At 34.6% G+C, this 12,077-nt stretch overlaps 1 protein-coding gene and 1 long non-coding RNA gene across 3 annotated transcripts; both read left to right on the forward strand.

The window, feature by feature from the left end:
- Positions 1–600: 600 nt before the first annotated feature.
- Positions 601–4,983, forward strand: LOC142614851 (protein RBL). 2 transcript variants are annotated; one of them, XM_075787496.1, is made up of 5 exons: positions 601–833; positions 940–1,038; positions 1,807–2,894; positions 2,967–3,228; positions 4,490–4,983. In XM_075787496.1, the coding sequence occupies exons 1-5, from the start codon at positions 815–817 to the stop codon at positions 4,669–4,671; spliced, it is 1,650 nt and encodes a 549-aa protein (XP_075643611.1). In that variant the 5' UTR covers positions 601–814; the 3' UTR covers positions 4,672–4,983. The 2 variants fall into 2 exon arrangements, with proteins under 2 accessions (XP_075643611.1, XP_075643610.1); XM_075787495.1 differs by having other exon boundaries at positions 618–833; positions 4,475–4,983.
- Positions 4,984–10,606: 5,623 nt separating this feature from the next.
- On the forward strand, positions 10,607–11,576 carry LOC142615644 (uncharacterized). The gene is made up of 4 exons (XR_012840803.1): positions 10,607–10,656; positions 10,883–10,951; positions 11,094–11,165; positions 11,543–11,576. It is a non-coding gene; the product is annotated as an uncharacterized LOC142615644 (long non-coding RNA).
- The last annotated feature ends 501 nt before the right edge of the window (positions 11,577–12,077 follow it).

Here is a 12,077-nt window from a genome sequence, read left to right on the forward strand (position 1 = left end):
CTAATCAACACTTGTTAGGGTTATTAACTTTTTTTTTGAAAACTATGGTTATTAAACTATTAACAATATATTTAATATTAAAAAAATAAATATATTAATATATAGTGCGGATGCGGTGCGGTATAGTTTTCTTATTATAAAACCGCAAATTACATTGCAGCATGTGGTGCGGACGTGCGGTGCGGTGCGGTGTGGTACGGTACGGTTTGGTGAACATCCCTCGTTCCAAGCTAACATATGAACCAATGGCATGATTAAAAATTTGTTATTATTATTATTATAAAAATCACTCCTCTACATGTCAAACCACTATTTCCCTGTAGGTTTCAAACTTCATAGTGCCCATATTACTATTCGGCCATGGGTTAAAAAAGATTTGAGTGATAACTTAGCAATAAGAGTGGCAATTTTTATCGGTGAGTCTTAATTCAACTTATTTGAATATTTGAATTAAATGGATAAAAATTAATTTAGTTATTTAACTAGTAGTTAGCGGGCCTGGTGCACTTGAAACATATATGTTTGTAAAAAAAAAAAAAACCGGCCCATAAATTAAAAAGTAGCTAGATTTGAAGGCGTTAATATTTTAATTAAACGGTCCAGAACTCCAGATCATACCCAAAGGCACTTGGAAATTCCTAATCCTAGGTAGCACAGGAACCGGGTTCTAGCTGCTCTTGGGTTTTCTTTTTTGGTCTCTCTCACTTTCCCTCTCGTTTCCTACTTCGGCTTTCTCTCTCTCTCTCTCTCGCGCGCGCGCTCTCTAAACTCCCAAAATCAAAACCCCTGGCTCTGAAATACAATAATCAACACCATGAACGCACCCATAATCGGTGAGTCTCCACTCTCTCTCTCTAAAATATTTTTGATTTTGGCCTGAAATTTAGTCTTGAAATTTTTAATAATTTTTTTTGGTATATATGTGTTTTTTGTGTAAAGATCCACTGCAAGGAGATTTTCCGGAGGTAATAGAAGAGTATTTGGAACATGGGGTCATGAAGTGCATTGCTTTCAATCGCCGTGGCACCCTTCTTGCTGGTATTTTTTTTTTTTTTTCACAAACTTTACCACTTACTACTTGTTTTCTGTTCCTAAATTGTTTGATTGTTTATTATTTTCATTACAAATTTTGAATTTTGATAATGGGTGCTACTAAAGTTGTGATTTTGGTTACCTTGAGAAGAGTTGTGTCGTTTATGTTTCTGGGTTTATCCATATTCTTCTCCAAGTAGAACTGAAGAATGTCTTTTAGTTTCGTTAGCTGCATTGCAAGTTTTTGCTAATGTTGTTTTGTTGGGTTTCTTGTCTTGGGTAACAAATTGTTGGGGAATTTCGCAATTCATTAACAGGAACCCCTCCTGGAAATTTGGTATGCACCCAGATCTTTAAACAAAGTGTTAAAGCAAATTCTGTAGTTTTTTTTTGGAACCTAACAAAGGGAGCTAAAATGGCACAGGCTTCCCTTGTAAAAGCTAGGTGGAGGGTGAGGTTGTGTGTTCTAGACTCACTAGTGCATCTGCAACAGTGCAACTTAACAGTAAGAAAAAAAAAACAAAAAAACTTCATTGTTTGGTAGTATTGGTAGTCACTGTTATGTAAGATTAAAGGGATGACACAACTGTGCAGTGGTAAATATACTCACTTTAAAAGAAAAACCAAATGCATTGCATGCACTTAACTTGTGTGCTTATAAAAATTAAGGTTGGGGTCTGGTAAGAACAAATTGAATAAATTAGTTATTGCAATATTCTTGAGAGGTATTATAAATTCTTTACTGCTCATGCTGACACTGGTTTGATTGACCAGCTGGTTGCTCTGATGGAAACTGTGTTATCTGGGATTTCGAAACTAGGGGCATTGCTAAAGAACTCCGCGACAAAGAGTGTAATGCTGCCATAACAAGTGTCTGTTGGTCCAAGTATGGTCACCGTATTCTTGTATCTGCTGCTGACAAGTCGTTGACGCTTTGGGATGTTGTTAGTGGTGAAAGGATTACACGAACAATTTTGCAGCAAACCCCTTTACAAGCTCGACTACATCCTGGTTCCTCCACTCCATCTCTCTGCCTGGCATGCCCCCTCTCATCTGCTCCCATGATAGTTGACTTGACCACTGGAAGCACAACTGTGCTGCCGGTTTCAGTCCCTGATGCAGGCAACGGACTTGTCCCTGCATCACGCAACAAATTCTCAGATGGAACTCCTCCATTCACTCCAACTGCTGCTTGCTTTAACAAGTATGGGGACCTTGTTTATGTAGGGAACTCCAAAGGGGAAATTCTGATAATAGATTACAAAACCATTCAAGTGCATGCCATGGTTCCTGTTACTGGGGGTGCTGTGATCAAGAACATAGTATTCAGCAGAAATGGGCAGTATCTGCTTACAAATTCGAATGATCGGACACTTAGGATCTATGAAAACCTTTTGCCCTTGAAAGATGGGCGTAGAGCTCTTGATGACTTAGAGGCGACCCATAAAGAGCTAAATGGTGTTGAGAAGTTGAAGGCGGTTGGATCAAAGTGCTTAACACTTTTCCGGGACTTTCAAGATTCTGTCACAAAGGTGCACTGGAAAGCACCTTGCTTTAGTGGTGATGGTGAGTGGGTAGTTGGTGGTTGTGCAAGCAAAGGAGAGCACAAGATTTATATATGGGATAGGGCTGGGCATCTTGTGAAAATCCTTGAAGGTCCAAAGGAAGCCTTGATTGACTTAGCATGGCATCCTGTTCACCCCATTGTTGTCTCTGTTTCCCTGACTGGCTTGGTTTATATTTGGGCTAAAGATTATACTGAGAACTGGAGTGCATTTGCTCCTGATTTCAAAGAGCTAGAGGAAAATGAGGAGTATGTAGAACGTGAAGATGAATTTGATCTGGTGCCTGAAACTGAAAAGGTGAGAGGCATTAGCCTGCTAAGCAGATTATTTGTTCATTTCTTTATCTCTAAAATATATGTGTGCTTGCAGGTAAAAGAATCAGATGTTAATGAAGATGATGAAGTTGATATAGTGACATTGGAGAAGGATTCGGCTTTCAGTGATTCAGATATGTCCCAAGACGAATTGTGCTTCTTGCCGGCCATCCCTTCTCCTGATGTTCCTGAGCAGCAAGACAAGGGCGTAGAAAGCTCGTCAAAGTTGGTGGACAGTAATCATTCTGGATCCCCTCTTTCAGAAGAGGCTGGACCAAATGGACGTGCAACAAACCATGCATCTAGCCCTCTTGAAGGTAAAATTATGTCTTGTTTATATATTTTTCCAAGTTATAACATACCTTGAGCTGACCTTTACTAGGAACAACTGAACAAGTATTCCAGCAAGCTTTAGAAGTGAAGTTTGGATGTGTTTTTGCTTCATATCTCATATCCAAAGTCTGGGTTCAAAAATTCCCACATTGAGTTTGAAAACCTCAATTTTGAATCTACCTTTGTCTTGCACCCAAAAATTGTAGCCATAGCAATACATTAAAAAGGAAAAAATGGGTGGCTCTGATAATAGTAGTTCCATTTTTAGCTTTTTAACCTCATGAAATATATATTAAACACCTCTATAGCCTGCCCTAACTCTTCACTGCCTAAGCAAAAACCTAGTGCAGAACATATGTGCTTAAATTTTTTTATATGAAACAAGTTTCTTTAGTCCCACCCCATCCCTAAATAACAGGAAAAGTATTATGTGAAAAATTGTTAGGACCTTATTAGTTCCTTTTACCCCTTTCCTTTCTCCCTTTGAACAGTGTCCTTCTGTAGACCTTGTGTACTTGGGTTTCACCCCCTTGTTTTTGGTGCTTCTAGTCATATTTTTTACAAAAAGGGGGAAAAAAACAGAAAAAATGGTTAGATCCTATAAGAAAAACTATTAAGTAAAGATAAAAATTGTTCTAATTAAAGCGTTACTTGAACTATGATCAGCCATAAAATATTGAGCTGGATATGAAATTCAATTGATTTTTGTGCTTGAAATGGTTGAGAATCAGATTTGTTGGGTGAGAAAGCATTGTTGCAAATGTTCTGAAAGTGTTGCTTGATGTGTGTGTGTGTGTATGCTTTTTTTAATCTCAAAACCAGCAGTCGCAATTGATTTTGTCCTGTGCTAGATCTTTAAATTGTAAGAGGGCAAGTGCTTTTCTTTTACATAATCTAGTGCTACTAAACATTTGAGAAAGTGGAACTTCTTACATTTAGTTTTTATTGCATTAAAGACAATAATTGAACTATTTGCTGGGGAATTATGGAATGCTATCAAGACATAATAATCTAATTGAAAAAAAATAGATTTTTTTTATTGTACAAGATGTAAAGTTGTAAACATAACTTTTTTTGGGACAAGTGGGGGGGGGGGGGGGATGAATTTAAGGTTTTAAAAACCAAAATTTACTTAATCTCATATGCTTGTAAATAGAATGGAATTTATTCTTAAGCTCAATGTTCTGTGTGAGATTCCTTCAAATGAGGCACTGACTCATGCTGTTATAGATAATTCTGTTGCAGATGATGCAGGAGGATCACGCATGAAAAGGAAGCGGAAGCCTTCAGAGAAAATTTTGGAATTGCAGGCAGAGAAGGTCAAGAAACCCTTGAAGCCTTCTGGTAGATTGTCAAAAGTTAAAAATAAATCTGTGGCTGATCTGGATAACGGTAATGGTTTTCTTGGGGATGATGTTTCTGATTAGTACAATTAGATATAGAATCTTATATATTTTTCCATCTGTATTTCTGTAATCTCTTTTCCTGTGGACAACTTAGAGGCTTAGGTTTTTTTGCCCCCTTCTCTTTTAAAATTTGTGGTTGGCCTGGTGAAATATGTATATTTTCTTCGATTCATGCCCCATCAAGTTAACGTATGGCTAAATTATGAAAGAGGAGGGTTCAGATACCACTACTTAGTTTTGGTAGGATGATTTAGCAATGTTAAAGGTAGGTGTTACAGAGATTCTCCACATGTTTGCATCTTCTGATCAGTAAAACTTTGGGTCTTTGCCAAACTGGTTGTTATGATTTAGCTATAGTAAAGCAAGAAATTACAGAAATTCTTCCTAACTGGTTATTAATAATAGGTTTGCGTCTTTGCCAAGAGCCTTTGTAGCTCAATGACATTGTTAGTTTTCTTTTATGAGAAGAACTAGGTTTAAATTCTTTATTTTAATTATCGAAAAATAGTAGGTTTGTGTCTTTAGACTTATTAAAGACCTATTGTATCTAATAAGAAATCTCAGCAAGTTTGAAAAAATATTATGACTTTAGCGTCTGTAGGCTTATTGTGCCTAATACCAAGTTGTATATTTCACGTCTATAAGTGGCCTTTGCTTTGTTATTGGCTGTTTTGATTATACTCCATGTACAGCAGAAGACAACAGTAACCTGTACATTTGAGAACTGGTAGACAACCAGTGGCTTCAACTAAAGCAGCCAGAGTTTGAGCAAGTATGAATTCGGGTGCAGGTCTAATATGGACTAAAAGATCTTGTTTCTCTAGTTATGCCACCCAACCTGCAACTGCATACAACATACTTCAACTGCACAGAACCATCCACTTTAACTGCATAGAACCATCCACTGTGACTTGGTAAATGGAGGCCTAAATTGATGATAAAGTTTGGAGTTTGGACGAAATAGATTGATCACTTTTCAGGGCGATGGTAAAATAAAGTGCTTTTCTTAAAGTTTGAATAAGCATTCATTTTTAGTATTTAAACGACCTTCTCAGACAAGGCAACAAGGGCAACAAGGCAACAAGACAAGGCAACAAGGGCTTAACCCTTGAGCCGCGTTATTTTGGTTTTCCCATAGCCTTGCAATAGCATTATCAATAATAATGGAATATTATTATTGCAAAATGTAAATAAGTTTTCAACAGAAAACTGCATCTAATGGAATATGGAGTTAGTACTTTTTCCTTAATTAGGTTTTAATTGTACAAATGCTCCCAATAAGTGGGAAAAGATAATAGGCGAAACTACAATGTTAGTTTTTCAAGTCTATTCTAGGAGCAGGAGCACAATTGGTTACTTAAGTTTAAAAAATGAGTTGTATTAGTCATTTTACTATGCGGTTAATGAAACAATGACTTTACTTTTTTTTTTTTTAATGCCGTGACATTCTTTTAATTAAAAAATTTCAATAGTTAGTATAAACAAGGGCCATCCAAGATCACCCAAACAATGAGGCAAAAGACTAGATTGTATATTTGTATGCTGCCTAACTAATTTTGACACATTCATAATTTCAAAATAAAACATTGATATTTCATTCAAACAAAAGACTAACGGAACACAATCAAAGGTTTGACTTGGTTCTCGAACTCTCACTCAGTCTTTAGTTTATCTTCTTTATCAAAGTTGCATCTCTTAGTCATTGGTGATGGGAGTCAAATCAAAGGGTGGAGCTAGAAATCATTATCATCGCAATCCAAAGACTTGTTGAGGAAAGAAAAATCAAAGAAACCTCCAATACTGATGGCCTCGTCCAAGATGATGTCGTCGATGACCAACTTCTCCTCTCCAAGTTGCTTTCTTAGATTTGATTTGATTACTTCTTAAAATCCCTAAAATGGGTTGCACAGCCACAAATAGAAGAAAATAACAATACTTGAGATGGGTTGGCCAGAAAGGAGAAGGGAGGTGGAGGGGAGTGGCTGTGCGAGCATGACTATGAAACAAAGTGGCTTATGGATGATAATGTTGTCGCCATCATAGGGAGGTGGTGTCATGTGGAGGAGGACGATGGGTCTAGGATTCAATCTATCACTCTCTCCCCCCTCTCTCTTAATTGTTTCAGATTGTGGACTTGGAGATTCAGATTTGATTTGGTTGATTCGGGTTATGATTTGTGAGGGTTCTTACGTAAATTCAATTTTGTAATTCTTTTACAAAAAGAAATGCCACGTCATGAAAAGAAAGTCATATCATTATTCCGTTAGCCACATAAACAACACTACTAATAGAAGTTAACAGAAAGACTTATAGCGCTTATTATAAAAACTTGAAGGACCAATTGTGCTCAGTTAAAACTTGAGGGACCAATTGTGCAGATAAGATAAACTTGAGGGTCCAACAGTATAGTTTCTCCAAGATAATATCAAACTATTAGTAATTAATATAGGATCTATGGAAGAATATTTTAAGTTAATATTTTAATATGGTTTTATTTTGAAATTTGAACTACTTGTTTAATAAAAAATTTTGTTGTGAAATACCTATGGATGAATTGAAACATGTTGATATTGAGAAAGTTGAGGAAGACGTGGCTAGAATTTCAGCTTACTTTGATTTCATGAAAGAGCATCTTAAAATCTTTTAAAAAACTGAATAAGAAATAAAAACGAGGAAAAAAGAAAGTGTATACACAACACAAATGACCGAAAGATAATGTATATCTTTGAAACAATTCTGAATGCTTTTCTTATTTATTTGTTTATTTATTTTTCAGATAATACACTTTTCAATGCTTATACACATGGTGTTTATAGAGTTGCCTTAATTCCCATATTTTAGGATTTGGGTGGCAATTCGCAATCATGCGTGTTTGTGTTGTATCGACTCATAAGTATTCAAATATATAGATTAACACAGATATGAAATGTTTATTAATTGTATTAGATCCCTTTATCCTAACATGATTGGTTTATTAAATATATTGACATGACAAAGCTTGCACAACTTGTTTAATAAACGAGTTGTGCTATGGTTTACACGACCTATTTGATAAATAAGTCATTTAGATAGGTTAATAAGTGTACCTAACATGAATAACTTGGTAGCAATTCTCATATTTTATAGAATGTATAAGTATACAAATTGTAAGGGTTATATTTGCAAATTGGCATATCACAAGACAAAACGTACTTCACTTGTATTTGAGTCTTATGTTCTAATATGTTCAAGAAGATCATTTAGGGTTCAACAAGATGTATTATTGAAGAAATAAGAACTCTCAAGAATCAAAACAAGAAAATTTAAAACTATAGATCTTAACACTTACTCGATACCTATTGATCTATCAAGATTTAATGAACTTCAATGCCTGGCTTGACACCTCTCGATCTATCGAGCCACGAGAAAATTGAAATCCAAGATTTGTTTTTGGCCCATGATGACAAGACTTTCTTAGGGTTTTGTGCACTAGGGTTTCAAAACCTATAAAAGTTATAGGTCTTGGAAGGACATCCACAACAGGCCAAAAGCGGTTGAGAGGTAAAAATGGTAAATCTTATCATGATAAACAGTATAAAAGGTAATAGCTATGAACAGTGAAGTGATATAATAATACAATCACGAAAAGAAATAGAGATAGAACAAAGAAGAAAATGAGAGAAAAGAAAAACACAGAAATCAGAGAAAAGCATGAGTGATAGGCATAAATGCATGCATCAATAGGCTATTTATTTCTCTCCCTCTTGACAGACCCACTCTCTGAGAAGTTAAGAGTTAGAGTTTAAGCCATCTAAGACCTTTCAAAGTGTATAATCTCTATGATAGAAGCCTTTTTATGAGGTTACCCTCATTGGAGTTGGCTCCCTTTTTGGATTTGTGTTTGTTGAAAAGTTAGCCCATTTCTTTGGCAAACGAGCTTTACTTTTTTATTGATGAATGATTAGTTTGTTACCTTATTACTGAACTGCTCGTTATGACTTTGTTATTTGTGGTTGTATTATTCTACCATAACCTTATTAGATTCCTTTTTCTTGTTATTTAGATATTAGTATTGTTCGTAAAATGTTATAGTTATTCTGCCTTATTGTATTTCTTGTTGTAATGTCTATAATAGTTACTCCTGCTGTGAGCACGCCGTACACTTAAGATTCCTGCCAAGGCATGTCTATATTACGATTATCCAACTTGTGCACAAATTGCCCTAAAGTGTGTTTCACTTAGGCTAGTCCTAACTCTCCTACCTCAAAATTACAGGCCGTTGTACAGTAGGAGAGATCAAAGCCCAACAACACGAAAGACCCACCACAACTTGTAATTGCTTGAGTCATGATTGGTGGATTCTTTGGGAGTGGTGACCTAAATTTCACTTGATGTGGGGGGTTTTTGCATGTGATGGTATTCTCCATTGTGATCAAATTATCATGTCAAACTTATTTTCCATTTCTCTTTAATTTGGTTTAGTGATTTAATTGTGCCCTAATTTGATTTGCATGTAATATTGACTAATTAATCAATTTGGGTAATTAATAATCAACAACTTGGGTAATTGGATTAATTAACTAGGGTCAATCTATAAACCATCAAAAATATATTTCAAACATAATCACCAATCATTAAAATATAATTACAACCATAAATTGGATATATTGGTAAAAATGACATTCAGTTAAATGGATGGATTAAATTGGTTCAAACAGGTTTCACGTGTCAAATTTGTATTGACATGTTTACTAAACAAATCAATTTGTGTTGACTTAAATCTAATATGAACCTATTGATTCTAAACCCTAACTTGTTAACTTCTTGTTTTGTATCTACAAGTTGTGTCAAATATCATTACCCCAAGCTATTAGGGGTAACTTAACCAATTCTATTACAATTGGTTGGAATATAACGGTACAACTGTACCAACTAATTTGTACAAGTGCATTATCCCATTATCTTTTTCATTAGCCACCGTTGGGTACGTACTTCACTAATGGATAAAAGGAAAAGAAAATTAGAATCTATAATCATAAAACTATAATAAATTCATTATTTTTCTTGCGAACATGGCAAACTATCACTCTCACCATTTCACATATTATTTACATGACCTGATAATCACATAATTATTGTGTGTCGTATTTTCTAACTAAATGATTTTTTTCTTTTTATCACAAACTTGTTATATTGTACTAATTGTTTTCATTTTAATTTTTTGTGTTCATCATGTACTCTGTTATTTGCCTCTTAGTTAATATTATTAATTAAGTGGTAATTATGTCGAAATAAAAATTCATTTTCATCTTTAAATTTTGTAATTTTACTTTTTAGAATCAATTAATGCACATTTAAACATGTGTTTCCTCTAATTTATTTAATTTTTGCCCATATATTCTCCCAGTGGCTTTCCCTTTGGCATTCAAGCCTTCAAAATTTGATCTTGGTTTAATTGTTGTTTTGATCTCACTGTTTTCTGGGAAATTGGCAAGCAGTTCCTTGCAACGACAGATTGCCTCCATGAGGCAATCCTTGTTTGATGAGGTTTTTATCTTCTTTAGTTCTTAATTGAAGAAACATTTGTAATAGTTTTTACTTCATTTTCAATATCCCATTACCATGCATAAAATTTATTTGAATGTCGAGCCCTCCTTTTCCTCTAGAAGATCAGTGCTAAAATTTCTATGGAAGAATATTTTTATTAATAAAGAAAAATGGGTAGTAAAGTAAAATTTAATCATGCACTTCACATCTTATCAACGAAATTCGGTGCAGATATTAACATATAGTAATAACTAATAAAATCCCAGTGTTTTGCATAAACTTTTCAACAAGAAACTTCAAATTTGATGCAGATAATAACATATTTTACTAACTTAATGTTTTGCAGGGAATCCTAGATCGTCAACACTTCATTCAAGTGGCGTATTTGGAGGATGGGGGCGACCCAAACTTTGTTAAGGACTATATAGGTGTATATCTCAGTGACTCACTGAAAAATCTCAATGCCATAGAACAAGCACTGTGAGTGGTATAGTAAATAAAATTTCTTGTGATGTTTTTCTATTTAGTTTAAATCCACATTCGGTAGTTAATATATTTTCAGAGTAAATTTTGTGAAATTTTAATAAACAATAATATAACAAGAAGGATAACAGTAATAGTACGTATCACATTAAACTTCTAAACTTATACTCCGTGACTAGATTAATTAAGATTAAATAATATTCAGCTATATTTGTTTTTATAGTGAGGCTAAATCCCTTGATGTCGTTGAACTGGAAAAATGTCTTGAACTGTTGAAGGACGACTGCCTCAAGTAAGAAGACTGCTTACTATAATCATTCTCAGACTCCACAAAAATTAATGGAAACTTTATGCATTGGATTAGGCATTTTGTTTTTTTATACTAATATGCTTTTGTGCATTGGGCACGATCTCTATTTTGTTATTATTTCCAGCATTGGTGATCAAAAGGTCGCTGATGAAGTCGAGAAAATGCTGCAATGTTGCAAGGGAGCTGACATGGAAGGGTAAGTTCATTTATACCTACTCGAATCCTTTTCCTCAAGTCATAATAAAATTAGAGTATTAGATATAGAATTATATATGTTAATATTTTGTTATTATCTATGATTTCAGACTAGAAGCTAATAGTTAATCACTACTATGTTGAAGTTTGAGATCAAAGTAACACTTTCACAATATGCCATTAACAATAATAGGATATATTGAGATAGGTTTTACAATTTACAAGTGAGCTTAGACTAGTATTGAAATATCTCATAGAAAATTATTGGGAGAATGCTACTACCATTGTTAGTAGTTTACGTTATTTCATCAACACATTGAACTTAGTATAAGTGTTAAACCATTGTTAGCATATTTATTGACTTATAACTATGAGCAGAGCTAGGACTGCACTTCCTACTGTGAAACAAGAGTATAACACTCTGAGGAACAAATTGGAAGCTTATCATGAGGTCTCTCTCTCTCTCTCCCTCTCAATTAATTCTCTTGCTTGTGGTCAGGATAAATGAGTGACATGTGGATTTGATTTCCATCCATTCTACAGCTACTTGAACAAAGGGCAGCAATGGCACCTAAACCTCCAAGCAAACGGAAACTACATAGCCTAAGTGGGAATAAATGGTATGTGGTGGATTAGCAGATCATTCAACATTTCAAAAATGCTAGTACTTGATTAATAATAACGAATAGATTGCAGGCATTTTGCCTTCATTACTCAAATACTATATACTAGTGAATAAACTATAGGTGTTTGGCCTATGTGCATGAGTTAATTTGTTGCCTCTACGTTTCTTGTTTGTCTAGAACTAGTTTGTTCATGGTGTACCATGGATGGATACCAGTTCCTTTGTCAAGTTTGTTTGTAATAAGGTTACCTATGTCAAGAAACCCTTCTAAGTTGCTTTTAAATGTGA

This window comes from Castanea sativa, chromosome 11, assembly GCF_040712315.1.
Source record: "Castanea sativa cultivar Marrone di Chiusa Pesio chromosome 11, ASM4071231v1".
Classification (NCBI taxonomy): domain Eukaryota; kingdom Viridiplantae; phylum Streptophyta; class Magnoliopsida; order Fagales; family Fagaceae; genus Castanea; species Castanea sativa.